Source organism: Muntiacus reevesi, chromosome 15 (genome assembly GCF_963930625.1).
Source record: "Muntiacus reevesi chromosome 15, mMunRee1.1, whole genome shotgun sequence".
Classification (NCBI taxonomy): Eukaryota; Metazoa; Chordata; class Mammalia; order Artiodactyla; family Cervidae; genus Muntiacus; species Muntiacus reevesi.
Genome location: NC_089263.1, coordinates 23,512,214 through 23,539,555, shown reverse-complemented (window position 1 = coordinate 23,539,555; position 27,342 = coordinate 23,512,214). Strand labels below are relative to the sequence as shown.

Here is a 27,342-nt window from a genome sequence, read left to right as displayed (position 1 = left end):
ACTTTTTGGCCGCCTGCCGCGCTGCCCTCCAAGCCAGTGCGCGGGTCGAGCCGTCACAGCCGCCGCGATGTGGGCCGTCCTGCCGCTGCTCTGCGCGGGAGCCTGGCTCCTGGGCGCCCCCGCTTGCGGCGCCGCAGAGCTGGCCGTGAGCTCTTTAGGTACGGGGTCTCCGGGGACGGGGACGGGGCGCCTCCGGAGAGGAGTCGGCAGGTCGGAAACTCTGGAGAACTTGGGCGGGTGGGGACTCCGCGCTTGGGAGGAGCCGGGCAGCGCACGTCCCAGGCCCGAGGCCCTGGGGCCCTGTGGGTCGGGATCGGAGTCCAGGAACCGTGGCCTATGTGATGGGTGGGGGATGTAGGCTGGAGGAGGGGGCGGTTTGGAGGGTGAGCGTCTTGCGGGACCCGAGGAGCCAATGGATAGGTGCCCGGGGGGGCCCCCTTTGCTCAGGGGAGCTGAGAGGAAACGCCCCAGTGGCCCCTTCTTCTCTCCACCCCGTACCTGGAGACTCAGAGGACCCGGATCTGCCCCTGCCAGAAGCTAGCAGGGACTTTCCAGCCTTTTCTGGCAGCTCCCAGGGACTGGGCACAGGGGACGTCCCCAGGCGTGCCTTGAGAGCCTGTAGATAGGTTGGACCTGCCCTTTCAAGGAATGACTGTGCAGAGCCATAGCAGATTTAGCCCCTGAAAACTGAGGCTGTTTGTTCCAAAGACCCAAGGTCAAGCCCCAGGGCTCCCCTGTACAGCCCCAGGGCTTCCACTCAGGAAGCTGAGTAGTCCAGCTTCCTGCTGCTCTTACCCTCCTTCTGTTGCTGCAGGTCCAGCCACCTCCCCAAGCTAAAGGCTCTCCGGAAGGCCCTCCTGCCTTGCGTGCTGCCCACCACCCTCAGCCTCAACCCACCACCCACAGGCTCTGACCTTCCAAGACCACCTGCATCCTCACCCTGAGGACAAAGAATTGTAGCCAAAGAGCAGCCTGGGGATAGGACAAAGCTCCCTGAGGCTGAATCTTTTCCACTAGAATCTTGCCTCATTCCTCCAGACCCACTGATACAAGGAAGCCCCCCAGTCTTTCAGACCTGGGAGATCGCCCAGTTCAGTTCAGTCCCAACTTTAAGAAACCCAGCTGCCCGCAAGCCAAGGCCGTGTGGCCTGCGTGGAAGAGGAGGGCTGGTGCTGGAAGCCGTTCTTCCAGAGTAGGGTTTGGCATGCTTCTGTGAATGGCCAGATAGTAAATATTTTAGGCTCTTTGTGGACCACACAGTCTCTGTATCAAGCTACTTAATTCTGTGCTGAAAGCAGCCAAAGGCGGTATGTAAATGAATGAGCCGCTTGTGCTCCCAGAAACTTTTACTTAGACACACTGAAGTTTGGATTCAGATGATTTTAAAGTGCTACACAATGTGGTTTTCAAAAAACATTTTTAAACGTGAACATTCTTAGCTCGTGGGCCATACAGAAACAAGTGGCAGGTCAGAGTTCTAGAACCCTGTTCTAGATAGTACCATGTGCTCCCTGAAACAGCACATAAAGAAAGGATATATGCTTTCTTCCAAAAGTCACAATGGACTGAAATGGGTCTGAGTTTAGTGTGCAAGGGTCACCAGATGTCCTTCTGGCCCCATCCCAAGATCACCTCTGGCTTTTTTTCCCTCTGACCTCCAACAAATGAGAAGTAGTGCTGGATTTTCACACCTGTTTGTAGCTTTTGAAACCTCTGCAGGCAAACATTGGTCAGTTGTCCTAAACTCCATCTGCCTCAAGCCCTGGTCCTAAACTGAGATCTGTCTTCCTCTAAAGCCATCAGGCTTCCCTGGTAGCTCAGATGGTAAAGAGTCTGCTTGCCAGTACAAGAGACCTGGATTTGATTCCTGGGTTGGGAAGATCCCCTGGAGAAGGGAATGGCAACCCACTCCAGTATTCTTGCCTGGGAAATCCATGGACACAGGAGCCTGGCAGGCTGAAGTACATGGGGTCGCAAAGAGTCAGATACAACTGAGCAACTTTGACTTCACTTTTTCACTTCTGAAGCCATCAGCTATAATGGCTAACCAAGATTTGCAGTCCTCTAAACCCCACGCAGGGCATATCCTGGAGAAATGTGCATTTCTTTGTCAGGAAAACTGGCTGTCACTTACTTGGTTTCTGGAACAGATCTATGACCCACAGGGGAGAGCTAAATTCCATACAACTGTGATCTTTGAACTGCAGGGTGTGAATTGATGGCACACATGTGTGTACTTAGTTGTGTCCAATTCTTTGTGACCCCATGGATGATAGCCCGCCTGGCTACTCTGTCCATGGGATTCTCCAGGCAAAAATACTTGAGTGAGCTGCCATTTCCTCCTCCAGGGGATCTTTCTGACCCAGGTATCAAGCCTCTGTCTCTTGCATTGGCAGACGGATTCTTTACCACTGCACCACCTGGGAAGCCCGTGGACCAGTAGAGGAACACAGAAAAGTACCAAGTGATACCAGTACAGACAATAAATCCATTTCCACACCCTTTACTTCCAAGTATCAGCTGCTGGGGTCCTAGAAATAATGTTTAGTAATAGAGTGCCATGTGATGTGAGCGTGTAGAAAGGAGTAGGAGGAATTGCGTGACTTTGCTCTAAAACTTGCCTTCTGTTCCCAGAAGCAATAAGCAATCCTGTTTATCTAAGCAGAATTTCTCAACCCTTTGAAAGGGCTGAGACAAAGATCAGATTTAATGCTAAACCATTCAGAAAAACAGGTAATAATCACTCACGAATATATAAATCCATGGGGAGGGCATTGTTAATTAAGTTTAATTTACCTCATTAAGAGATGCCTCTCCAATGCAAGTTTGCTTTTTATGTTTAACAATTACTTTTCATTAGGTGTAATATATTTGACATGTTTTTAATCAGTTGGAGTCTTAATAATGATGATGACTTCATTCAGAATGAACTTTTATAATATCCAGAGATATATGGGTCACCAGGAGTAACAGTAATTTAAATTTATACTTTCTGTGCTTGTCACTGCGTAAAAGGATACTAGAGCAATTAAGTATAAACAGATACTCCCTGGGACTTCCATTGTGGTCTAGTGGTTAAGACTCTGCACTTCCAGTGCAGGGGCATGGGTTTTGATCCCTGGTCAAGAAACTAGATCCTACATGCCCTGCAATGTAGCCCCCCAAAATAAATTAAACAGATGCTCCCTTAGGATAAAATTCTGTGAGATGTGAATGGAGATGGGGGTTCAAGGAGAAAAAGAAACTATATGAAATATTCAGCTCTTATAGAAGGGCTTGCTCATGTTACTGATAGTGGGTATCACGTCATGATGGTATATGGAATTCTTTGGCTAGCATCCTTTAAATACGATGGAACAGTTGTATTTTTAAATGTCACCAATTGCAATAAACTGGAGTACCTCCTTTGCAGCTATTTAAATTTGAAATGCAATTTTACATTTAAAAATGTACAAGGGTGGATATAGGAAGAGTCTACAAACAACTAGGCAGCCTGTTTTTGTAAAGTTTTCTTGAAACAGTCACACCCCTTCATTTTCACACGTGAGGGTAGAGTTGAGTAGTTGTAACAGACTGTAGAGATTGCAAAGTCTATGATATTTACCATCTGTCCCTTTTAAAAAAATTGCTGTAACAGGGTATATAAGGGTTTTTTAAGTATTTATTTGTGTTATCATGAATAACTAGCTCTCTGTTAAATTCAAACCTTTCGTTTTTATTTTATGTATTTATTTTTGGCCTCGCCATGCAGGATGTGGGATTAGTTCCCCAATCAGGGATCAAAGCCCCTGCAGTGGAACTACAGTCTTAACCACTGGATCAATAGGGACATCCTGGCATATAGGTTTTTAAATTAACTTCTTAAAATACGACACAGAAGAGAACACAAATCATTAAATATGCATTTCAGTGAATTTTCGTCATCTAAACATACTCCTGAAACTGGCATCCAAATGAAGCCACAGAACATTACCAGCACCCCACAAGCCCCCTTTGACTCCTCACTAAGCATTACCATTATCCTGATTTTTAATACCATAGGTTAATGGCATGTACTTTTTCAAAATTAATTTGGAGCACAAAAGCAGTAAGAATTTAGTTCTTTTTCAAATTCTGCCTTATATACCACCATTTTTGGTGCTTTAAATTTAACCCAGTTTATTAAAATGCGAATCAGTTCTCTTGTGCCCCACTTGGCTATAGATGTGACCACAAGGCACACAGACCTAATTTTTTCTTCTTCTTTTTGCAGAGAAGTTTCACTTTCAGTTATGGATGGTGCAGGTCAGTGTCCAACTTCTTCTTTCTGAAGTTTCTCGTTTCACTGTTTTCTGTTATCAGAACAAACTGTCCTAGATTTGAGACGATGAAGGAGGAATTACCAGCCCCCTTCCCCTGGGTCTTTCTCACATGGGGATGAGTCAAACGCTGCAAAAAGATTTGGTTAAGTGAGTTCCTTCCCACAGTGGTTTGGTCCCCAGTGGTGAAGTTGGCTAGCAGCCTTGGAAACCTTCAGATTCATTTACATTTTTTGTATTCAAATCACATTGTGTAGCTGCCTGCAAAATCAATCGAAAAACACTGGTGTGCGTATTTTTGAAAAATGGTGATATCTGCCATGAACTTGACCTCATGCCAGTTGCGGCGTCCAGGGCTGACCTAAGCGTGACAGGTCATTTGCCTGGCCTTCTTGGTCTCCTGACTGACTCTACGGCAGCTGCATAGGCTTCATTCTGGCCACAGGCCCCTGGAGGCAGAGGGGTTTCTATATAAACTTCCCCATGCTGTGCAGAGACCCAGGGCAGTGCCCCACCTCTAATACAGTTTTGGCCTGAGAATCATGGCAGAAAGAAGACCTCCATTCCTCCTCTTAAAAGACAAAACTGTTACCCTCTGGTGAGCAGCGTCCTGTTTTCGTGACTTATTGCTGATGTGTTTGTTTCAGCATCAAAAGAAATACAGCTCAGAGGAGTACCGCCACCGGCTGCAGGTGTTTGCCAGCAACTTGAGGGAGATCAATACCCACAACGCCAGGAACCACACATTTAAAAGTATGTGGGGACACCTTGCCTCCAAGCCACTTGTCCCTGGGAGGAGGGAGAAGCTCAGATCTGGAAAGAAATGAATGATTACAGGGTCCACTGGGCTTGGGAGCAGGGCAAGAGGAGAGCAGCCACCCAGGCTCTGAAGCTGGGCTTGGCCGACCTCACATTCCAGCTCTGCTGTTGTTCTCTGAGATTCAAGGGGTTGTAACTTTAGGGTGTCCCTCCGAAGGGTTGTGGTGTTCCTGCCTTCTGAGGGTCCAGCCCAGACACTGAGCCCCTGGGCTGCCAAGGGGAGCAGTGCTTCTGTACTTATGAGCAGCTCCTTAGGACATCTGCCTTCAGTCTGGGTTCGTTTCACTAGAAACACGCGCTACATACATTGAGGACTCAGAAGTGACGACACTGTCGACTAAGTGAGTAACTTGGGCAGAAGCGTGAAATGGAAGGAAACCTCAGTTTGAAACTCTTTCCTGCCTAATATTGGCTGTGTCAACCCTGGGGGGCATTGACAGCTCTGAAGTTTCACTTGACTGTCAAGTGGAGATCATAGGGCTCCCCCCGCCAGGTTATGAAGACTGAAGGAGGTAACAGGTGGTGGTTCTGTACCCAGACGTCCACCAGACCTACTAACCGGGCATCTAAAGAATGGGTGCCCAGGCCCCACCCCAGGCCCACTACGTCTGCATCTCTGGGGTGCAGCCCAGACACTGGTACTGTTGCAAAGCTCCCCAGGGAATTCCGAAGCACAGTCAGGCTGACCTTGGTGTAGTAAATTACAGTTGACCCTTGAACAGTGTGGGGTTAGAGGCACCGACTGCACAGTTGAGAATCTGAGTATAACTGATTGTCTGCCCTCCATATATGCATTTCCTCCATATGTGCACTTTCTCTGTATCCACGGTTCTGCATCCCATGTTTACACCAACCCGGGATCATGTTGCACTGTAGTATTTACTATTGGAAAAAAATCCATGTACAAGTGGATCTGCCCAGTTCAAACCATGTTGTTCAAGGGTCAACTGTAAAATCAACTATACCTCAATAAAAAAATAAATTTAAAAAATTGTTTTAAAACAGTTCAACTGTGTCCGTTCCGTTTAAAAATTTAAAGGAGCCAAGTTGAAGGGCCTGTAAATAGGACATGAGGGAACATGAGATTTCATTCTTTTTTCTGTTTCTTTATTAGTGATCTACTGAACACCTCTGTTTTGTTTTGTTTTTTGTTTGATTGTTTACTGTTCTGCCTTCTCTTTTTTCAGTGGGACTAAATCAATTTTCAGACATGAGCTTTGCTGAATTAAAACGCAAGTATCTTTGGTCAGAGCCTCAGGTGGGTATTATTCATCGAGACCAAATCTGAGTCTTTTCTGTTTGACTTTTTTTTTTTTTTTTTCGCTGTGCTGAGTCTTCGTTTGCTGAGGGGACTTTCTTAGGTTGCAGCGAGTGGGTGCTACTCTCTGGTTGTGGTTCACAGCCTTCTCCTTGCAGTGACTTCTCTTGTTGCAGGCTCTAAGGTGCATGGGTTTCAGTAGTTGTGGCACTTGGGCTTAGTTGCTCCGGAGCATGTGGGATCTTCCTGGAACAGGGATCAAACCTGGGTCCTCTGCATTGGCAGGCAGATTCTTGACCACTGGACCACCAGAGAAGTCCCAATGAATAATATTTTTGCATAAGTGATATCCAAAGTATTGCGTGGGACATACATTACAACTTTTTCATCATTGATCTAAAATTCAACTTTTAACTGGGTGAACTGTATTTTTATTTGCTAAATCTGCCCTCCCTGTCCTAACTGCCCCAACCTGAGCCCCCCAAAGGACCTGTCACTTAGCATTTGGAACTTATAGGGTGCGATAGGATGGCTCTGACAACCATAATCTTTCTCATTCTCTTGTGGTGACTATTTTAATTACATACTTTTCCATCAGAAATGGTTTTTTTTTTCCCCTGAAAAAATTGTAATTTGTCATTTCAGAATTGCTCAGCCACCAAAAGTAACTACCTTCGAGGTACTGGTCCCTACCCAACCTCCATGGACTGGCGAAAAAAAGGAAATTTTGTCACACCAGTGAAAAATCAGGTATGCATGATGGTCCCCAGTTTTTCCTCCAAAACAGCCACATTCTCAGACAGTATGCCAGGAAGAAAAACTCAAGAGAATCCTGAAACACAAAGAGTAATATCCCCCACTCCATCATTTTCATTATCTCTCTAGCTACCTTCCTCCAAAAGGCCAGGAGGTCATTGTCTTTATGGATGTAGGTTCCTCTCTGGGCTGAAGTGTACCCCTTCCCTCCCACTCCACTGCACTGTCTGAAGCTCCCCACTGACCCTAGGTGTTTCCTACAGTCACCCTGAATATCTGTGCCCTTCTGTAACTGGATACAAGACCCCGTTCCTACACGTCTTTTCTTCCTGTCCTCCATCCACTCCACAAGGCACCAGGTCCAGCCCCTCCCTGGCCCTCTGCCTCCCTCAAGGGAGCTGCAGGTGGTCAAGGACCAGCGTGGAACCCAGCATTGCAGATGTGCTCTGAAGAGCGCCTCCTGCAGGGCACAGCGTGCCAGGCAAGGCAAGTGGTGGCACGGTCCTGCACTGAGAGCTGAGGGCTGGGCGGCTGGCTGTAGGGTCCCACACACTGCTGGGTCCTGGAGAGTCTGGGCCTGGTGTCCCTGGAAGCGACAGTGCAGTGGCCATCTTCAGAAGCTTTCCCACCTCTTGCTCCCAGGAAACACAAGGGTGAAGGTTCCCCTCCTGGCAGCACTTGGCTTTCCGCTGAAACTCACCATGAGAAACATTTTCTCTTTTTCCTGAAACCCATGTGATGCAGCCATGATGCCCCCAGGCTCCCTGGATTCCCAGAGCCTGCCTAGTGATCTAGACAGTTCAACCAGAACCAAGAAGCCAAAATGAGCCTTTGCTCCAGCAGAGGGATAGGATGAAGTCAGTCCCCTCCCCCAAGACCCCAAGGTGGCTTTTAAACCATCTGAGAATCCCAGGACAGTTCAAAGCCCAACAGGTATTCAATGTGGAAGCCTGAACCCCCTCACCCTCTGGGCAAAGAAGAAACAGAGGTCTGCCAAGAATGTTCTGGGTCCTCTCGTTAGCTAACTATCAGGCAGGAGAGAGACCCCTGAGCAGAGGGGCCAGAACAAGGTGGTCACCCCTGTGGGTGTGTATGGTCTCTCACTGTAGCCGCCATATGGTTACAGGTGTGGCAACAGGATCTGACTTTAGCTCAGCAACCTCAAGGGTTTCTCACTTTACAGAGGAGGAGATGCTGAAGGTGCAAAGCAAGTGGGTCTCTGCTAAAGGCCAGGGCTGGCGGCTCAGATCTGCTCTGTCTGTCTCTTTCTTCAGTGGCCAAGCCCACCTCCTTGACCAGCCAGAGATACTCTGATCAGGCCCTCCCCTCCTGCTGCCAAGGGAAGGATTTGAGAGGAAGAGACTGGGGATGGGGGGAGAGTGAAGGTTCTTTCCAGGAGACAAGCGAGGAGGAGTGGACAAAAACAGTGAGGAAAGGATCTTAGGAGACATTTCAGAAGTAGTCTATGGACGGTTGAGCCAGTGAAGGGTGGAAAAGAGACAAAGATGGGGATGAGAGAAAGATGCTAACAGCAGCTGGTGTTACTGAACCCGTGGGGTAACTGCATGACTGGCAGGATCTTATCTGCGCTTCTGACAGTTCCGTGGGGCAAGCATGGTGGTTCCCGTTTTACAAGTGATGAAACTGGGGGGGTGGAGAGACGCCCCTTGCCCAGCTCACATGGTGGGTGGGGGCATGACTGTGATCTGAAGTAGGCAGGCAGGCTCCAGCACCTGACTCCTGGCCCCAGTGAGGTGTCAGGAGAGTGGTCAGTGGCCGTGATCATGGTAGAGGATGGGGAGATGGATGGCTGGGGCAGGACACACAGGGTCTATGGTATCTGGGGTGTATACAGGTGGGGTCCTCTGGGAGACAGGTGTTCTGGGTCTGGGCAGAGGTCAGGGCTGAAGTGGGGTCTGGGAAGTTGTTAGTTTAACAGGACTGTGGGTGAGGTTGGAGGGGGAAAGGTGAAAGAGAAGTTTCTGAAAATAGGACTTTGGTGCGTCCTTCTGTTGGGAGCAGTAGGAAGAGAAACCAGCAGGAGATTCAGAACCAGAGGGACTTCCCAGGCAGTCCAGTGGTTAAGACTCCGAACTTCCACTGCAGAGGGTGTGGTTCGATGCCTGGTTGGGGAATTAAGATCCCCTGTGCCTCGTGGTGCAAGGACATGTAGAACAGCACAGAATGGAGTCGGGAGGAACTCCGGCCCTTGCAGGACAGCAGGGGTTGGTCAGCGAGGGGCCAGATGGGGAGTGCACAGCTGCTGTTGCCCCTTTTTTAAAAGCCTCAGTCTTCTCATCTGTAACATGGGGAGAAGGATGTCGGCCACTTGGGGCTTGTGAGGATCAGCACAGACAGATGTGAGTTGGGGCTTGGTCCACTGAGGTTCTCAGGAGCCTGAGGGGACCAGATGGTTCTCGGGAGCCTGAAGGGACTCCTCTTCTCCACTCTGGCCTCCAGGGTGGCTGTGGCAGTTGCTGGACCTTCTCCACCACCGGGGCCCTGGAGTCTGCTGTTGCCATAGCAACGGGGAAGTTGCCCTTCCTGGTGAGTGACCAGCCACGGGGCGGGTTGGGATGTGGGGGAGCCGTGAGGTCAGGGTCTCCTCCTGCAGGGGTCACAGCTTGGCTCCGAGCCCTGACTTGGTGGGGCAGGCCAGGCCTTCAGGCTTCTTCAGGGCTTTAGGTGACAGTGGCCATGTCAGCTGGACTTTGTGTCCAGTCTCATGGACATTTGGCGTGCAAACCTCCCCTGATGGTTTGGAAGGACTGAGGCTCATTCCTGAGCGGATCTGGGTGTTCCTTGGTCTGAGAACCCAGGGCCTTCAGGAAGCAGAGCCTGTCTGGGAGGCAGCCCTGTAGGAGCTGCACCCCCTCCCAGGCTGGTCATCTTCCTGCAGGGGAGAGCGGGGACATGTGTATTCACCCCTAGAGCAAGGGGTGACTGTCCGCCCACGGCGTCCTGCATAGGGAAGCGGGGGAAGAGAGGGCTAGACTGGCAAGGGCCACCAGGGCCCGGGAGTAGGGAAGGCCTGTCCCCTCCCTCCCATATGGCACCATGGGGGCCCACCTACGTGCACCCTTCAGGCCCCTCCTCACCCTCTCACATGCCGGCTTGGCTGCCAGGTCATCACTGAGCTCTTCCCCAAAAGGCGCTGGCTCTGGGCTGGCCCCTCGGACACAGAGATGGACCTTGCCCTGGATGAGTATAACCTGATCCTCCTGACCCAGAGCTGGCGGGGCCGTGGGTGTGGTCGGCTCAGGGGGCCGAGCTGGGAGCTCTCCCGGTAAACACATAGCTCACTGGGTATGTGTTCCTTCTCCAGGCTGAGCAGCAGCTGGTGGACTGCGCCCAGAACTTCAATAACCACGGCTGCAAAGGGTACGTCCCAGACCGGGGTGGGGAGACCTGGAGCCCCTTCTCATTTCCTGGGGTTACTTCTTTGGGTCTAGAATGGGCCGAGACTCTGTCCTGAGTGGGAGCAAAATTGGCCCCGCTTAAAGAGGATGATCACCCCACATACCCGAGGTCCCTCAGCTGGAGTGGGCAGAGCTGTACGCCAGGCCCCGGCCTGTCTGCTCCCAGAATCTGTCCTCTTCCCTGCTGTCACCTGGCTGTCGCCCCTCAGCACATTTGGCCTCATCCACCACCCGGGCCTCTGGGTGAGTGACCAAAAGTATTCACAGAATGAGAAGCACATCGTCCTGCAGGAGCAAGACCCACACACAGGTGTCTGGTCTGCTGTCTGCAAATTCTCTAGGGCAGCAGTCCCCAACCTTTGGCACCAGGGACTGGTTTCATGGAAGACGATTTTCCCATGGACTGGGGGTGTGGGGGGGTAGATGGAGTGGGGATGGTTTCAGGATGATTCAAGTACAGTACATTTATTGTGCTTTTATTTCTAATCTAATGTTGATGATGACAGGAGGTACTGGTCCGTGGCCAGGAGACTGGGGTCCCCTACTCTAAAGCTCTGACTGCCCCAGCTCAGCAGGCTGTGTGAAGGAGCTTTTCTATAGATGAGGTGCCATGTTCAGGCAGAAACACTGTATTTTGTCGGGCCTGCTCTCCTGGCCCATTTATTTATTTATTGAGGTCTAGTTGAACTAGTGTTGTGTTAATTACTGCCATATAGCAAAATGACTCAGTTATACACATCATTGTTCAGTCGGTAAGTCGTGTGTGACTCTTTGCAACCCCGTAGTTATACACATATTAAAAAGCAGAGACATCACTTTGCTGACAAAGGTCTGTATAGCCAAAGCTATGGTTTTTCCAGTAGTCATGTACCAATGTGAGAGTTGGACCATAAAGAAGGCTTAGCACCAGAGAATTGATGCCTTTGAACTGTGGTGCTGGGGAAGACTCTTGAGAGTCCCTTGGGCAGCAAGGAGATCAAAGCTGTCAATCCTAACGGAAATCAACTCGAAATACTCATTGGAAGGACTGATGCTAAAGCTGAAACTCCAATACTCTGGCCACCTGATGCGAAGAGCTGATTCATTGGAAAAAACACTGATGCTGGAAAAGACTGAAAACAGGAGGAGAAGAGGGCAGCAGAGGATGAGATGGTTGGATAGCATCATTGACTTGGTGGACATAAGTTTGAACAAACTCCAAGAAATAGTGAAGGACAGGGAAGCCTAGCGTGCTGCAGCCCATGGGGTCACAGAGTCAAACATGACTTAGCGACTGAACAGCAACAGTTATATACACATACATACATTATTTTTCATATTCTTTTCCATTATGGTTTATCACAGGATATTGAATATAGTTCCCTGTGCTATACAGTAGGACTTTGTTGTTTATCCATCCTAGATATACCAGTTTGCATCTGCTAACCCCAAACTCCCAGTCTGTCTTACCTGCCTTCTGGCCTATTCTTCAAGCGGGTTGTTAGGGATTGACTCACGGTTCCCAGTGTCTCCAGCCCTCATCTCCTCCTCACGTGCAGTGCTCTAAGACCTTTCCTGTGCACACAGGTAGAAAGCCAGGCCCCTCGTGTTCCCCCAGAGCAGGCTCCCAGCCTTGCCTCCTGCCCCCTCCCAGCGGCCCAGTCCTCTCCCAGGTGAGTCCTGCTTCAGCAGCAGCCAGCACAGGGGTCTCCTGCAGGGAACCACGCTCAGGCTCGTCCTGGGACTCGGGGCTGAAGTCACTACCACGGCCCTCCAGCCCCGCCAGGGCAGACATCTGCACGTCCCAGCCCCTGCAGGCCCTAACCTCTATCGGGGCCGGTCCCAGGTAGGCACAGCTGTGTGTGCTTCTTGCAGGGGTCTCCCCAGCCAGGCCTTCGAGTACATCCGGTACAACAAGGGCATCATGGGTGAAGACACCTACCCCTACAGGGGCCAGGTAACTCGGGCAGCCTGGGCTCCATCTTCTTGGTCTGCAGGGCGCTCCATCTCTGTGCTCCCAACCTGGGCTCCATCTTCTTGGTCTGCAGGGCCCCTCAGAGCCCCCTATCTCTTTTCTCCCAGCCTGGGCTCCATCTTCTTGGTCTGCAGGGCGCTCCATCTCTGTGCTCCCAGCCTGGGCTCCGTCGTCTTTGTCTGCAGAGTGCCGCATCTCTGTTCTCCCAGCCCGGGCTCCATCTTCTTGGTCTGTAGGGCCTCCCTGGGCTCCCTCCATCTTTGTTCTCCCAGCCTGGGCTCTATCTTCTTAGTCTGCAGGGTCCCCATTTCTGTTCTTCTCCCAGCCTCAGGATACACCCCTCCCCTGCACCCTCTTGAAGACTCCTACTCCCTCCTGAATTCTCAGTGCTGTCTCTTCAAGTTCACTGCTTCGCCTCCTCTGTTCGTCTGAGCTCTAGTGCTCAGCTGTCCGGGGGCTCTTCGCCCTGTCCATGGCAGCACCGTCTCTGCTCATGGCCTGGCCCGCACCTTCTGCTGAGGGTGCGCCAGAGTGCCATCTGTGGGCTTCTACGCTCCGTGTCCGTGCAGACAGTGCTCCTGGGCCCAGGGCCTCCCCTGCTCTCACCTCAGCCCCGCCTGTGCACAGCTGGGCACCCTGACTTGCCCCCAAACCCAGGACTCTCCTCTGGTGTTTCCCCTCCCAACAATGGGAGGCACCACCTTTTCTGAAAACCTCTTGGCTACCTGTGTCCCTTTCTCAGGGCAATCCCCCTGCCCAAGCCCTCCCCCCACAGAGACCTTCTTGCTTCTGCTCCTTGGTCTGTCCTGTGTCCCTTCCCCCCCTCAGCCCTTGGTCCCCCTTCATTCTGGATCCCTGAGGGTGGTCTGTCCTGGGGCCACCCTACCCCAGGGGCTGCCAGAGTGGCCTCTTAGACCAAGCTCTGAGTACAATCAGTTCAGAACTCTTCAAAGGCTTCCCAGGGCCTGCAAGATAAACTCCAGAGTCTCCAGCCTGCCTTCCAAGTCCCTCTGCCCGAATCTGTCTGCCCAGTCTTGTCTTAGACTTCACTCTCCCCTTGGAAACCTTCCGCTCCCACCCAGCCGCTTGCTACTTCCTAAACTTCAGGTCCTGCGTGACAATCCTGACTGTCTCTCCGTCTCAGAGGGTCTTGCTCTTCCCTGCACGTGTCCTGCCTCTTGGTCATCTTCCCTGGACTGAGACTGGCCTTCCCTCCCCTGCCGTGCAGGCTCTTACTTAGTTCCTTTCTCGGCAAGCCTCCTTGGACTGGGTCAGGCCCCTTCCTCATGCTCCCACCAGGGGCCACTCGAGCCCACCTCTGCCAAAGCCAGCACAGTCTCCTCCCACTGGACTATAACATCCTCGGGGACAAGGATGCCTCTGATTCTCTCCTAAGTGATCCCCCTCACCCAAGTCCTGGTACCTGTAGCTTTTGCTTTGTCAATGTTATCAAATTGCACGGGGTGGTGAGGGCTGGGTGAGTATCCCCAACCTGTATCCCATGACCTTTGCCCCCCGAACAGGATGGTGACTGCAAGTACCAGCCCAGTAAGGCCATCGCTTTTGTCAAGGATGTAGCCAACATCACACTGGTGAGTACCAACCCTTCTCTGCGATGGGGAACACGTCCTGATCAAGTGGCAGCCTCCACTGCTGTCGGATGCCAAGGGGCATGGCATGGCAGCCTTTCTGGGCAGCACATCCCTTTGATTGAAAAGTTTTTGATTATCAATGAGTGTCAGTCACCGTGATGGCAACAGGGTGTAAGTCGGAAGGGACAGAGCAGGAGTCGGCGGTCAGGTGCTCTGGTCCTGGCCCAAGTCTGCACAAGTCTTCATTCTTTCTTATTTTTAATTTTTGGCTGCACTGGGCCTTCATTGCTGCACACTGGCTTTCTCTCATTGCAGTGTGTGGGGTTCTCACTGCAGTGGCTTCTCTTATTGTGGAGCATGGGCTTCAGTAGTTACAGCATGTGAGCTCAGCAGTTGTGGTGCTCAGGCTTAGTTTTAGTTGCTGCATGGCACGTGGGACCATGGACTGAACTTGTGTCCCCTGTGTTAGATGGCGGATTCTTAACTACTGGATGACCAAGGAAGTCCCAATATTAAACACTTTAAATTACAGTCACTCAAAGATTACTTGTACTTAACAGTGAAATGATATATATGCATCTATGGCTATGAGTCTGGTTCACTTTTTTTTTTTTCCAAATTCACTTGTTTGCCTGCGCTGCATCTTCATTGCTGCGCGCGGGCTTTCTCCAGTTTCAGCGAGTGGGGGCTACTCTTTGTTGTGGTGCACGGGCTTCTCACTGCAGTGGCTTCTCTTGTTATGGAGCACAGGCTCTAGGTGCATGAGCTTCAGTAGTTGCAGCACACAAACTCTGTAGTTGTGGTGCATTGGGCTTAATTGCTCCATGGCATGTGTTATCTTCCTGAACCAGGGATTGAACCCATGTCCCCTGCATTGGCAGATGGATTCTTAGCCATTGGGCCACTAGGGAAGTCCCAACAGTAGCTTCTGTCTAATCAAAGTACGTGCCATGCAGTCGGAACTAGTAGTAAACAGGCAGTTTATGGAGTGTTCTCTTCAGTTCAGTTGCTCAGGTGTGTCCGACTCTGCGACCCCATGGACTACAACATGCCAGGGTTCCTTGTCCATCACCAACTCCTGGAGCTTACTTAAACTCATGTCCTTTGAATCAGTGATGCCATCCAGCCATCTCATCCTCTGTCATCCCCTTCTCCTCCTGCCTTCAATCTTTCCCAGCATCAGGGTCTTTGCCAATGAGTCAATTCTTCACATCAGGTGGCCAAAGTTTTGGAGTTTCAGCCTCAGCACCAGTCTTTCCAATGGATATTCAGAGTTGATTTCCTTTAGGATTGACTGGTACGATCTCCTTGCAGTCCAAGGGACTCTCAAGAGCCTTCTCCAACACCACAGTTCAAAAGCATCAATTCTTCAGTGATCAGCTTTCTTTATAGTCCAACTCTCACATCCCTACATGACTACTGGAAAAACCATAGCTTTGACTAGATGGACCTTTGTCGACAAATTATGTCTCTGGTTTTGATTATGCGTCCAAATTGGTCATAGCTTTTTTCCCAAGGAGCAAGTGTCTTTTAATTTCAAGGCTGTAGTCACCATCTGCAGTGACTTTAGAGTCCAAAAAAGTAAAGCCTGTCACTATTTCCATTGTTTCCCCATCTGTTTGCCATGAAGTGATGGGACCAGATGCCATGATCTTCATTTTTTGAATGTCGAGTTTTAAGCCAGCTTTTTCAGTCTCCTCTTTCACATTCATCAAGATGCTCTTTACTTCCTCTTTGCTTTCTGCCATAAGGAGTGTACTAACCACTTAACTTGTGTTATTTCCTATAGACTCAAGACAACCTTAGGAGATAATGGTCATTATTGCCTTCATTTTATAGATGAAGAAAGGTTCAGAGTGGTTAAGTAATTTGACCAGGGCTGCAGAACTAGAAGTGTAAACTGGATTGAAACAGAGATCATGGCATTCCAGAACCTTTAATTGGGATGTTTCTGACTATGATACGTTTATCTTGAGATAACAGCTGGTTTCACTTAGACACACTCCCCAGGGGCTGACCCACTCTGGCCCATTTGAAGCCCATTAAGAGGTGGATTGGGGGTCAATCCAATCCCTTTTGCCTGGTGCCCAAGAGAAACTTGTCTGTGACACGTGCAGACCCTGAGGAACAGGCCAGCATGGGCATCCAGCCCTCCTTGGCCATGGGAATGGCCAGCCCCATGACGCCCACCACCTCTTGGTGGGCAGGCCTTCCTGGTCTCACTGGCCCTGACAAGACCTTTGCTGAGCACTGGGAAGGAAGCAGCTTGCTTTCCAGGCAGTCATTTGCCCTTTGCAGCCAGGTCTCTGCCCCTTCTCCAGGGAGAGAGGACGGAGGAAGGCTGGTACCCTGACCTCTTCAGCCTGCCCCTCCTTCAGCAGAGCCCTGGCCTCAGCTCTTCCTTATTTCAACTCCCCAAGGTGTCTAGCCAGGGGAGTGGCCTCCTCAGCTCATGGTAGCCCAGTGCTTCCCAGAACAGATGCTTTAAGAAATCCTCCTGCCTTTGACCCACCCCAGAGATGCTAACATTATTGTCTGGGGTGCAACTTGAGCACTGGGATTTTTTAAAGCCCCCCCAGGTAATTCTAGGGGCTTCCCAGGTGGCGCAGTGGTGAAGAATTCGCCTGCCAGTGCAGGAGACTCGGTTTCAGGCCTTGGGTTGGAAAGATCCCCTGGAGGAGGAAATGGTCACCCACACCAGTGTGGGTCACAGTCCAGGGGGTCGCAGAGAGTCCGACGCCACTGAGAGACTGAGCACAAGCACAGGCGGCTCCAACCGCGGCTGTCCGCAGCTCCGCTTCAAAGCTGCGGCCCCAGGAAGCCCCGGACTTCCTCCCACTGCCCCACCCGACCCCACGCTGACGAGGCTGAGTCCTTCTCGGGCACACGGTCCTTTGCCAGGTCTTGTTTATACCACCATCTGAGCCTTGTCTGCTCACGGACCTCTAACCCCAGTGTTCTATCAAAAACAACAGTGAAAGCTCCTTAGACTAGATTTGTGGGCGCAGGGGTCCTGGGGATGGGAACAGGGGAGTGACACTCACCTCTGCACCCCCGGAAGTCTCTGGTGCACGGAAGGGCCGTGGCATGTGATCGTGAGTGAGTGAGTGAGTGAATGAGTCCCCACTGTACCCTGGGCTCAAACCCAAGGGGTGCGGGATTCTCTTGGAGCGAAGCAGGGAGGCCCGGCAAGGTCCAGGGAGGTCATAGGGGAGCCAGGATTTTGGAGGAGGAGCCGTAAGCAAATAGAAAACACAAAGGATCCTGGCCGTTCATGCACAAGAGGGCTGTGCTGTGCTTAATCACTGCCGTGTCTGACTCTTTGCAATCCTGTGGACTGTAGCCCACCAGGCTCCTCTGTCCATAGGATTTTCCAGACAAGAGTACTGGTGTGAGCTGCCGATTCCTTCTCCAGGGAATCTTCCCAACTCAGATCGAATCTGTGTCTCTTTCATCTCCTGCACTGGCAGGCAGGTTTTTTACCACTGCACCACCTGGCAGGGGACCCCACACCAGCCCCCAGTGTCTACGGCAGGCTCTGCTTATAAGGAAGGGCATGGCAGCTTTTTGGTCTAACACCCTTCTCTTCCCTCCTCTGTGCCTGTTACCTACTTTGGGGCAAAGGGCCACATTTCTCACGTGGGGTGGATAAGTGGCAGAGACAAGTGTGTCCACCTGTCCGCCCCTCTGTCCCCAGAACGACGAGGAGGCGATGGTAGAGGCGGTGGCCCTATACAACCCCGTGAGCTTCGCATTCGAGGTGACTGCTGACTTTATGATGTACAGAAAGGGCATCTACTCCAGGTGAGCAGGAACCCAACATCCTCAGGGAAGGAGGGGCAGGTGAGCTCCCCATGGCTGGGCCCGGGACTCACTCGGGCCTGACCATTTCTCCACCCATGCCACGTTTGCTGGCCTATCACATCGCCCTGCAGCCCTGAGGGTCAGGATCCCTGGTCCCCTAGTTGGGGAGGAGGAGAGTCACACAGCAGGTCAGGGGCCCCCGTTTGAGCCCAGAGCTCCCCCTCACTCAGCAGATGAGCTGCCTCTGGTGATGAACACCCGTGTTCAAAGCTGTGAAGATATGAAACAGGGAAGGGAAAGTAGCTGCTCCCAGATGCCAGAATCCCGTGCTGAAGGGTCAACAAGGAGTTCTCTAGCGTGGGCTTCCTCTCATCCATTCCTCTTGCCTGTTTTACAATGAGAGTGAGTGCAGCCACTTCCAGTCGCTGCCCAGCGTCTCCTCAATGGCCTCAATTGCAGTCTGACCAATCCTAAATGCAAGTGTGTTCCAGGACTTTCTCCTCTGCTCTCTTCTCATACATGCCTTGAACTCCACGGCCAGTTGTTAGCTGAGTCTCCAAGCCCCCTTCCACCAGCGGGTCTCCTGAGCATTAGACCCTGAGAGGCAAGGGCCTCCCCACCACATGAAGCTGGACGGCCCACAGGGACCTCAGATCCTGCCTGTCTCCTCCCCCTTATCAGAGGCTGCTGCATGATCACTGCTCAGAAACATGTCCTCTCTCTCCCTGCATCTCTCCTCACCATTGCCTCCTTACTGCTTTGTTCCTGTGCCCCAACTAATGGTCCACCCTTCACCCGGAGCCAGTCAGCTTCTGAACACCCTTCTCGCCACACCACTTCTGCACACACACACACACACACACCCATTGTCTCATATCTTAGCTTGGCTCGGGGAGCCTCTAGCATCTGTCCTTCTTTCTCCAAGCTCAAATCCCATCAGAGCCACCCTCGTCCTCCCTGTTCCACCCTGCTCCTATGCCCATGGAATTTCCCAGGCAAGAATACCAGAGCGGGGCGCCATTTTCTACTGAGCACCCACCTTCCCAGGGAAGCCTTCCTTGCCCCCACACCCTGCCCGTTCTGTTCCCACTTGGGTCGGGTCCGCTTCCCTTGGGCTCTTGTCAGCCCCCCAGTTGTCACTGTATAGAACCAGCCTCTTTGCCCGCCTGCTCCCTGCCAAAGGGAGCTTCCTAAATCCAGGAGCACAGTTGGGCACGCTGCTGGTGTCCCACACCCTGCCCCACGCCTAACACGTGTCAACAGCTCAGTTACATATCGGTTGAATGATTGCATGACCACTGCAGCTCGTCTGCTTGAAATTCTCAGAATTTCCTCATGAGAACTAGTTCACTATCTTAAGTGAGAAGCCTGTATAATTGCCCTAAATAGAGTAATCATAAAAATTAGTGGCAACAAAGCAGTGTCATGGGAAGCTCTAGCTGGACAGTGCTGCCCTCAGAAGGCGCAGAGGGGGGCAGCTCGCTCCTTGTACTGTGAGCGGTATTGGAAAGCATCAGGTGTCAAGGCCCAGCCAGCTCCATGCTACATCTCGCTCCTTTGGGTCAACAGAACCCAAGGGGCTGAAAAGAACACTTCTCCTGCCCTGTGACTAAACCAACATTAACTCACCACCTTCAGTGCCTCCCAGTCCCCACTCTGGAAAACATTGCTCTAAATCACTTGTTGGGTGTGACTGAATCATCTTTTATCCTTTCATCCTTTTTTCGGCCATGTGGCATGCGAGATCTTAGGTTCCCGATCAGGGATCAAACCCACACCCCTTGCATTGGAAGCACAGCGTCTCAACCACTGGACTACCAGAGAAATCCCACCCTTTCCATATTTTCAAACCTTTATTTATTTTCCTTTTCCAGTACTTCCTGTCATAAGACTCCGGATAAAGTAAACCACGCAGTGTTGGCTGTTGGGTACGGAGAAGAGAAAGGGATACCCTACTGGATCGTGAAGAACTCTTGGGGCCCCCAGTGGGGAATGAAGGGGTAAGCAGCTTCTAGGTCCCGTGTGCCGAGAGGGAGACGTGACTGCCCAGGTGTGGGGGGCCCTCGGTGGGAGGGAGGGTGTGTGTCTCCTCCGCCTCGGTGTGGCTTCTGAGAAGGGGCTGCTCAACGGAGCCTTAACCCAGGCCAGAAAGAGGGGAATTTGATGTAACCCTCACACCCCTCAAGAACCCTCCAGCAGCCCCTCTCCCATCCCAGACCCCAGATTATAATGACTGTATCCAGGCACAGGAGTCCGTTTGGCTCAGTGGGTTCTGTGACCACCACTAGGAGACAGTCCACAACACAGGGCCCAGCTGGGATTCAGCCATGTCTAGGAGGCCCTGAGGGAGAGAAACTAGAGGAACGAGTTTACCAATGGTGGACAGCCCCTCCTTCTAGAAGGGGCTGCAAACAGGTGGCCTGGGGACGTATCTCAATGTGACTTTGTGTCTCTCCAAGTCTCAGACTTGATGTCCTCATCTGAGGAAGGGTCCCCAACATGAGGCCAGCTAGGCAAGGCTGAGAACGGGGCCCTCAGGAGATCCTGGAGAGAAGTGAAGCAGGGACAGAATAATGGGAGAGTTCATGTGGTGGCCAAGTCAGAGGTTTCCTGGAGACCAGTAAACCTGCGCTACTCTTTTGTGAATAAATGGGAGGGCCTAGCCCCTGGAGTCAGATCTTGGCCAGGCCTCAGCCCCTCCCTCTGCCCAGGTACTTCCTCATTGAGCGCGGGAAGAACATGTGCGGCCTTGCAGCCTGTGCCTCCTTCCCCATCCCCCTGGTGTGAGCCCCGGCGGCAATGACGGGTCGGTGGAGAAAGCAAGGACCAGGCAGTCGGGGGCCCAAGATCCTGCCCTGGAGGACGTGTTGGGAGACCACCCCCAACCCGTGGCCCTGCACTCTGCACCTCACCCCCACGCTACGCCTGGAAACCGAGAGAAAACTGGGAGGTGAATCCCACAGCGCAACAAGCCTGCCCACGTCTTCTGCCACAGGGGTCTCCACCAGCCATGTGCCTTACATGTGGTTTCTCACTGATCAACTCCTTGTGGACAAGGAATATTCTTTCTTCCCAGAAGGGCTGCGTTTCACATTGGGGAGAAGCTCCACTGTCTCTTCTGTGGTCTTTAATAAACCTACAGTGGGCACCTCCTGAGCCAGGTCTGTGCTGTGGGCTGGGTTCTGGGTCTGTCTCCAGGCCCAGTCTCCTAAGAGGGAGGCACCCAGGGGTGGCTGGCTCTCTGGCTGGAAGGATGGCATGCAAGGGTGCTGGTGCAGCTGTCTCCCAGGTGGGGGGCCCTGGATGAAAGAGCAGGTTTTGCTTGATGCTTTGAGTATCTGGGGAGGGAGGAAGAAATACACCAGGCTCTGGCAGAGCGTGACTTCAACCCACAGCATCGGTTAGGAGGCCTTACTCTCCACGTGGCTTCCCCATGCTCAGCTTCCTGCTCCCCGTTCGCCTGCCCCGCCCCTTGGGATGCCCCTCATGTCTCCCTCACCAGCCCCTTCCTTCCCCTGATCCTCCTGCCACATCCACCATCCCTTCTCTTTAGAGAAAATGTGGTCTCAACCCAACATGTAGCTGTGGAGCCTCTGGCCCCTGGGGAGCAGGGTCTGCAGCATGAGTTGGTGCTGTTGTTCTACAGGTCACACTTTCCTAACGAGAAAAGCTTTCCAGACTTCCCTGGCGGTTCAGTGGTTAAGACTGCACTCCCAGTGCAGGGTCGTGAGTTCAAGCTCTGGTGGGGGAATGAAGATCCTGCATGCTGCATGGACAGCAAAAGAAAAAAAGAGAAAAAAAAAGCTTTCGTTTCATTTACAGCAACTGTATTCATAATTACCCAAATGTGGAAATAACCACATTCATCATCTGACAGAAATGAAGAATATGTGGTCTGTGCGTATGACGGAATGTTGTTCAGACATAAAAGGGAAGAAGTTCTGATACAGGCTACCACAGGGATAAACTTCAGAAACAGTACAGTGTGTCAGTGGAAGACCACACGTTGTGTGATTCCATCCACCTACGATGTCCAAAGCTGGTAAATCCAGTTTTATACTTTTAAAGAGTGAATTTTACGGTATGTGAATTTCTTTTCGGCTGCACTAAGTGGCATGTGGGATCTCAGTTCCCCAACCAGGGATTAAACCAGTACCCCCTGCAGTGGAAGTGCAGAGTTCTAACCACTGCCCACCAAAGTCCCTGAATTGTTTCTTCTTAAGAAAAGCCTGTCTAGGATTGTGTGTTGTCTGGGATTTCCACGGGAGGCTACCCATGTAGCTAGGCACTGGCTCTGAAGCCAAGAAACCAGGCCCTCCAGAGATGAGATTTCTGCACTGAGCTGAATGGGCTTATTTAATGAGGAACAGTGAAGGCATTCCTCGTAAAGGGCAGAAGATGTCAAGAGCTCAGGAGAGGCAGAGAGCAGGGCGGGGCAGCTCTGTGTGGAGGCCTCTATGTGGCGGAGTCAAGTCGGGGAGGTGAGAGGAGGAAAACGCCACACCAGTGAATCTGGAAAACCCGGAGAGTGACAGGCTCCGGTACGACCTGTACCCCTGTGAGTCCCTGAGGTTTTACTGGAAGGATACTTGTCTTCACCCACGCCCACTCCCCAGAACCATGTGACCTAGGCCTGTGGATGACACGCTTCACCCTCCCAGTCATGGTGACTGGTCCAGGGAGCAGCACAGGGCTCAAGATGGGTCAGTCAGAAGCAGTGAATGTGGGATTTTGTGGCAAGCATCAAAAAGGCTCTTCTGGTGATCACTTTGTAACATATAAAAATATTGTATCAGCCTGCTGTACATCTGGAACAAACACAGTGTTAAGTCTAATACAGGTCGATTATGCTTCAAGTTAAAAAACAAGAGGGTTTGGAAATGCATTCTTCCCTAGAGCCGCCAGAATGAATGCAGCCTGCTGAAAACTTATTTGTTTCAGTGAGAGTGACCTCCCAAACTGTCAATAATGAATGTGTGTGTGGCGCTTTAAGCCAAAAGAGGGGCAGGGCGGAGTGGGGCCTCTTCCCTGGGTGACCAAGTTACTAAGACATAACTTACAGCCTCCTGTTTGGCCACTCTGCTGAAATGTGAAAATGCCAAAATTGAAATGAAGCCAAAAATAAGAGGAAAACAGGGTCAAGGGATGAAATATTCCAGAGAAAACGGTTTAAGCATCTGGATCAATGCCTGAAGCCTTTCCAGAGTTCTCAGTTACATAAGCCAATGAACTCTGAGCTAGTTCTGAGTTACAACTATCATTTGCAATTAAAACCACCCTGATGAATGCAGTAGGCTATGTTCAGACAAGTATGTCTGTGTGTACTCAAGACCTAGAAACGTCAAGACACGTGAACTGTGGAACACCAGGGCCCACGCTTGCCACCATTAAGTAAACAAGGCCTCTCCCCATAAGAACATGTCTGTTGGTGAGTGAGATAAGTCAGGTGGCATTTGTAGAAGCCAGTGTCACATCTGGCCCTTAGTGCTCAGAAGAGGGTTATCTCCACTCGTTTTCCCAAGCGTTCAAGTCAGGTTTGGGAGCTACATTCACAAGCCCACAGGCTTCCAACCAAGTCACCTTTTTCGCCTCTCTGAAGATAGCCAAGAACCACCCCGCCAGGTCTCACGTGCAACTGTTGTGAAGGTTTCACCTGTGCAGATCAGTACCTCATGATTAAGCACCTGCTGCAGGCCAGGCTCCGTGCTGGGGCTTCAGTCACCTAACTCCACTCAGTTCCTCCCTCCTTGGCAGACAAGCCTTTCGTAAACTCTCCTCCAACTACCCCACTGAGTGGCCCTTTTCTCGTGTAGGGATGCTGGCTGGTATTAATACAAGGGGGGTATGTGAAAGGTAGTACCATCTACTTTCTATGATTCTTGGTATATATATTTTTAACATATTAAAATAACTATTCTAACATGAAGTGATAGAGAATTTGAGTCTAAGCTAGAGACAGAGAACAGATGTTCACTATTATGGGAGAATCCCTTGGCTATGACTATGTGAGATTAAGAGCAGCAAGCTATTCCAGGTGAGGAAAGGGGTTTGCTGTGTGAGGTTTAGCAGAGACTGTGAGGTTCAGCAAAGACTGCCTCTCTCTGGATTCCAGGGGGCAGGGTGGACCAGTCTGCACAGGAAACCGGAGGATGAAGTTGGGGGCAGCCTGGGATGGCCCTGAAGCAGGCACATGGCAGGAAAGACCCTGAAGGGGACACCACCACCGCCCCGTGCCCTCCCCTCCCCCAGAGAATGGCAGAGAGACCCTGGTGGCTGGCCCAGATTAGGATGAACAGGTCCAAGGAACAGCTGACAGAAGCCCCCAAGGACCCTGGCAGATGTCCTGCTCCAGGGAGGGAAGGCTGAACCAGTGACAGCCAAGGGGCACAGCTCCAGGGCCCAGAGCGGGGTGGCCACGCAGCCCCCTACGCATGTCCCCAGGCGCAGGCAGGCCAGCGAACTCTCGGTCAGCGACACTTGTGTTCACCACAGTGAGCGTGCATGCCTCATTTTTCTGGTGTCCCAGTCCAGCTTGGGAAGAACTGACCCTTGGAATTCTCTTGACATTTAGGGGATGGGTGATCTAAGAGGAAGGCATTGATGTAAGATTCATTGCTTATGAACATAAAGGCTTGGGCATCACTGGAAAAGTAAAGATGAAACAGCATGTCCCAAGCTGGTAACACAGGTCCTACCAGGAACCTCTGGGGTCCCAGACCAACCCACCCATAGGGGCATCTTTGTGTTTCCAGCTCTGGCACCAGGAAAGGTAGGATGATCTGGTCCCTGAATAAAAGCACAGAGCAGTCTCCTAGCCGTACACATGGTGGAAAGCATGTGGTCTTTCCTGTGTATGCTCACCAAAGGGGTGAGACGGGGTGGGGACGGTGGGGACATCAATCCCACCATAACGCCACCACTGCCAGACCCAGAGGACAAGCTCAGATCAGAGCTACGGCTCTGCCCGTGGTTAACTTCATGCTACAGAACATCAGATAAAGAACACACCAGCCCTCAGGTTTGTCCATCACTCCCAGACCCAGCACCCTGAGGCCCACCTCCACCCCAACCCCTCCCGGGGGCAGAAGACATCCCCCCAGGCTCAGCTGCCCTCCAGTCTCCCCAAAGGCCGCGTGACAAAGCACAATCCATCTGTTCTTCTGAGGCCATTCACCCATCTTTCATTTCTTCTTCCTCATTTTCGATTCCTACTTTTCTGTTTATTCTCAACATTTAAGTGTTGCAACATGAATAAAGCAATACTTCGACTATTTCAGTTTGGTTTTTTTTTTTTGCACCTTTCCCAAACCAGATTCTCCTGAGGGTGCTGGGACCAGCCCAGCCTGGCAACCCCCCTGCATGGCCATCTGACAACTGGCTTATCAAGACCACAGGACGGCAGGGTCCCCTCGGGGCTCATCTGTCCCCTCGGCCCTGGCCCCAGTGAAACTCAAGACGTGTCCGTCTGTACACAGGAAAAGATACAGGAGGACCTGCACCACATGGCTAACAGCATTTAACTTGGAATGGTTGTGAAGAAGAATCAAAACTGTCAATCTGGGTCAACTTTCCTTCAATAAGGCACATACATCTTTGTAACTAAAGTCCTGGGGCTGTTAACTGCATCCCTCTCCAATTCCAGTGTTGAGCTAAGAAATAAGCAAAGGCATTGTAGGGACTAAGATATAGTATCTGCCTTATTGCTCGATCTCACAGCCAAGGGGGCACTTGACCCACCTGCCTTCCCCCCAGGCTGCGCTACAAACACAGGGGTGCGGGGATCAGGGCACACAGTGGACTTCAGAGCAACCTGAGCATGATGGAGGGGTCAGAGTCAGCTGGAATAATGACCTTCTTGTCACTTTGGACAAATCAAGACAAATACGAAAGACATGATCATGTGTTACAGGGGAGTGAGGGGTGAGGGAGGCACAGCTCTCCTTCCCAAAACTGCCCAAGTGGGTCACACCAGTTGGCAACACCTCTTACTATTCTATGGATAAAGAAGCCTCCCCTTAGAATTGAATTTAAGGAGTTGTGTTTTTTCCCCAAAGTTGTTTGGGAAGTTTACATGACCTATGTATCTGTCCCCTTCCTGTGAACCCCCTGAAGAGGTCCTGCTCCCTTCTACTTATTCTGAGGGTTTGCCAGAGAAATAGAGAAGGGAGGCTCCCCAGTACTCTTCACTGCACATGAGCATTTAAAACCCTCTTGAGTTCAACCAATTAGCTCAATATTTGGCTCCTATATCAGTGTGAACTTGATCTGGCTTATCTTTTTCACAAGTAACAGTGCCCTATTTCTGGACAGAGAATATTATCAACCCTCTCCATCTCCTCCCCCTCCAATAAATTAGTGTATAATGAACTCTCTAGTCCAGCTTTTCTCACACAGGATCTTGCACTGAGACTTATAAATGCAATTATTTTTACTTTCAAATGATTCAGAGAAATAAAAGTGATTTTCTGTGGAGAGTGCACGTGTGCACAAAAATGTGACTAAGACACAAGAGGTAAATCTGAGAGGCGAAGAGCACACAAGAAGTACTCATCTATTACTATGGCAACTTTCTTGTGGGATTGAATTTGAAGAAAACAAGTTGCGAAAACTTTGAAGATATATGTGTGAACCCCATGCTGAGCCTGCTGGCAGAGAATCTCCCTTGCTCCCCTGGACAATGAAGTCTCCGATGGGTAAAAGAAAACGTGAGGTTACTGTGCAAGTGACAGTTGAAAGCTCACATGCAGAGGCATTTTGGACACCCACACACACCTCTAACCTGCTTAGGTGACAGGAAAACCTCGAACTAGCAAAGGTGCCAACCTTCTAAGGTTTCCCGACTCACCAGGGGACGCTGAGGGTAAGCACCGAGGGGTTCCATGTAGATGGGGCAGGGCTGGGAACCTCGAGGCATCTGTGTTGACAGTGGTGCTTCCAGGCTAACGAGGTGGCCTTGTCAGCAGTGGGGGAACCTCTGCAATTCAGCATCCGGTCTCAGCCTGTTCTTCCTTTGAGCAAAGTCACATCTGCTGAGGCATCTTTTTGCCAAGTCACAAAAAGAGGGAAAAAGATCCCAGAGCTGATTCTGTCCCAGGACAACCAGGGTAAAATGAGAGCTATTCTTCTTCATCGAGGAGGGCATGGCAGCCCTCTCCAGTGTTCTTTTCTGGAGAATCCATGGACACAAGAGTTTGGCAGGCTACAGTCCATGAGGTCAAGAAGAGTCAAACATGACTGAACAACTAAGTACAGCATTCTCCTTCATCACAGTGACAACTCATCTGTCAACAGTACATAACCACCATCTGGTATGTTGTCAATCTCATCTCTCAGACAAAAACAGACTGAGCCTCAGACAGTGAGTGACGGTCACACAGCTGGGAAAGAATAAAAACAGCTCTGAGCCCAGCTCTCTGCTTCAGAGTCCAGCTTCTGGCCAGTA

General features: G+C 51.2%; 1 protein-coding gene across 1 annotated transcript; it reads left to right on the top strand.

The window, feature by feature from the left end:
* CTSH (cathepsin H) lies at positions 1–21,056 on the top strand. The gene is made up of 12 exons (XM_065906493.1): positions 1–158; positions 4,253–4,284; positions 4,946–5,051; positions 6,305–6,375; positions 7,021–7,125; positions 9,592–9,678; positions 10,457–10,512; positions 12,405–12,486; positions 14,028–14,096; positions 17,794–17,900; positions 19,775–19,900; positions 20,612–21,056. The coding sequence occupies exons 1-12, from the start codon at positions 68–70 to the stop codon at positions 20,685–20,687; spliced, it is 1,008 nt and encodes a 335-aa protein (XP_065762565.1). The 5' UTR covers positions 1–67; the 3' UTR covers positions 20,688–21,056.
* Positions 21,057–27,342: the final 6,286 nt, after the last annotated feature.

What these genes read in the sequence shown, in the direction of transcription:
- CTSH (XM_065906493.1), top strand. Translation starts at nt 68, where the DNA reads ATGTGGGCCGTCCTGCCGCTGCTCTGCGCGGGAGCCTGGCTCCTGGGC. An exon ending in CCTACCCCTACAGGGGCCAG is followed by an intron (nt 12,487 to 14,027) that starts GTAACTCGGGCA and finishes CCCCCCGAACAG; the next exon opens with GATGGTGACTGCAAGTACCA. An exon ending in AGAAAGGGCATCTACTCCAG is followed by an intron (nt 17,901 to 19,774) that starts GTGAGCAGGAAC and finishes TTCCTTTTCCAG; the next exon opens with TACTTCCTGTCATAAGACTC.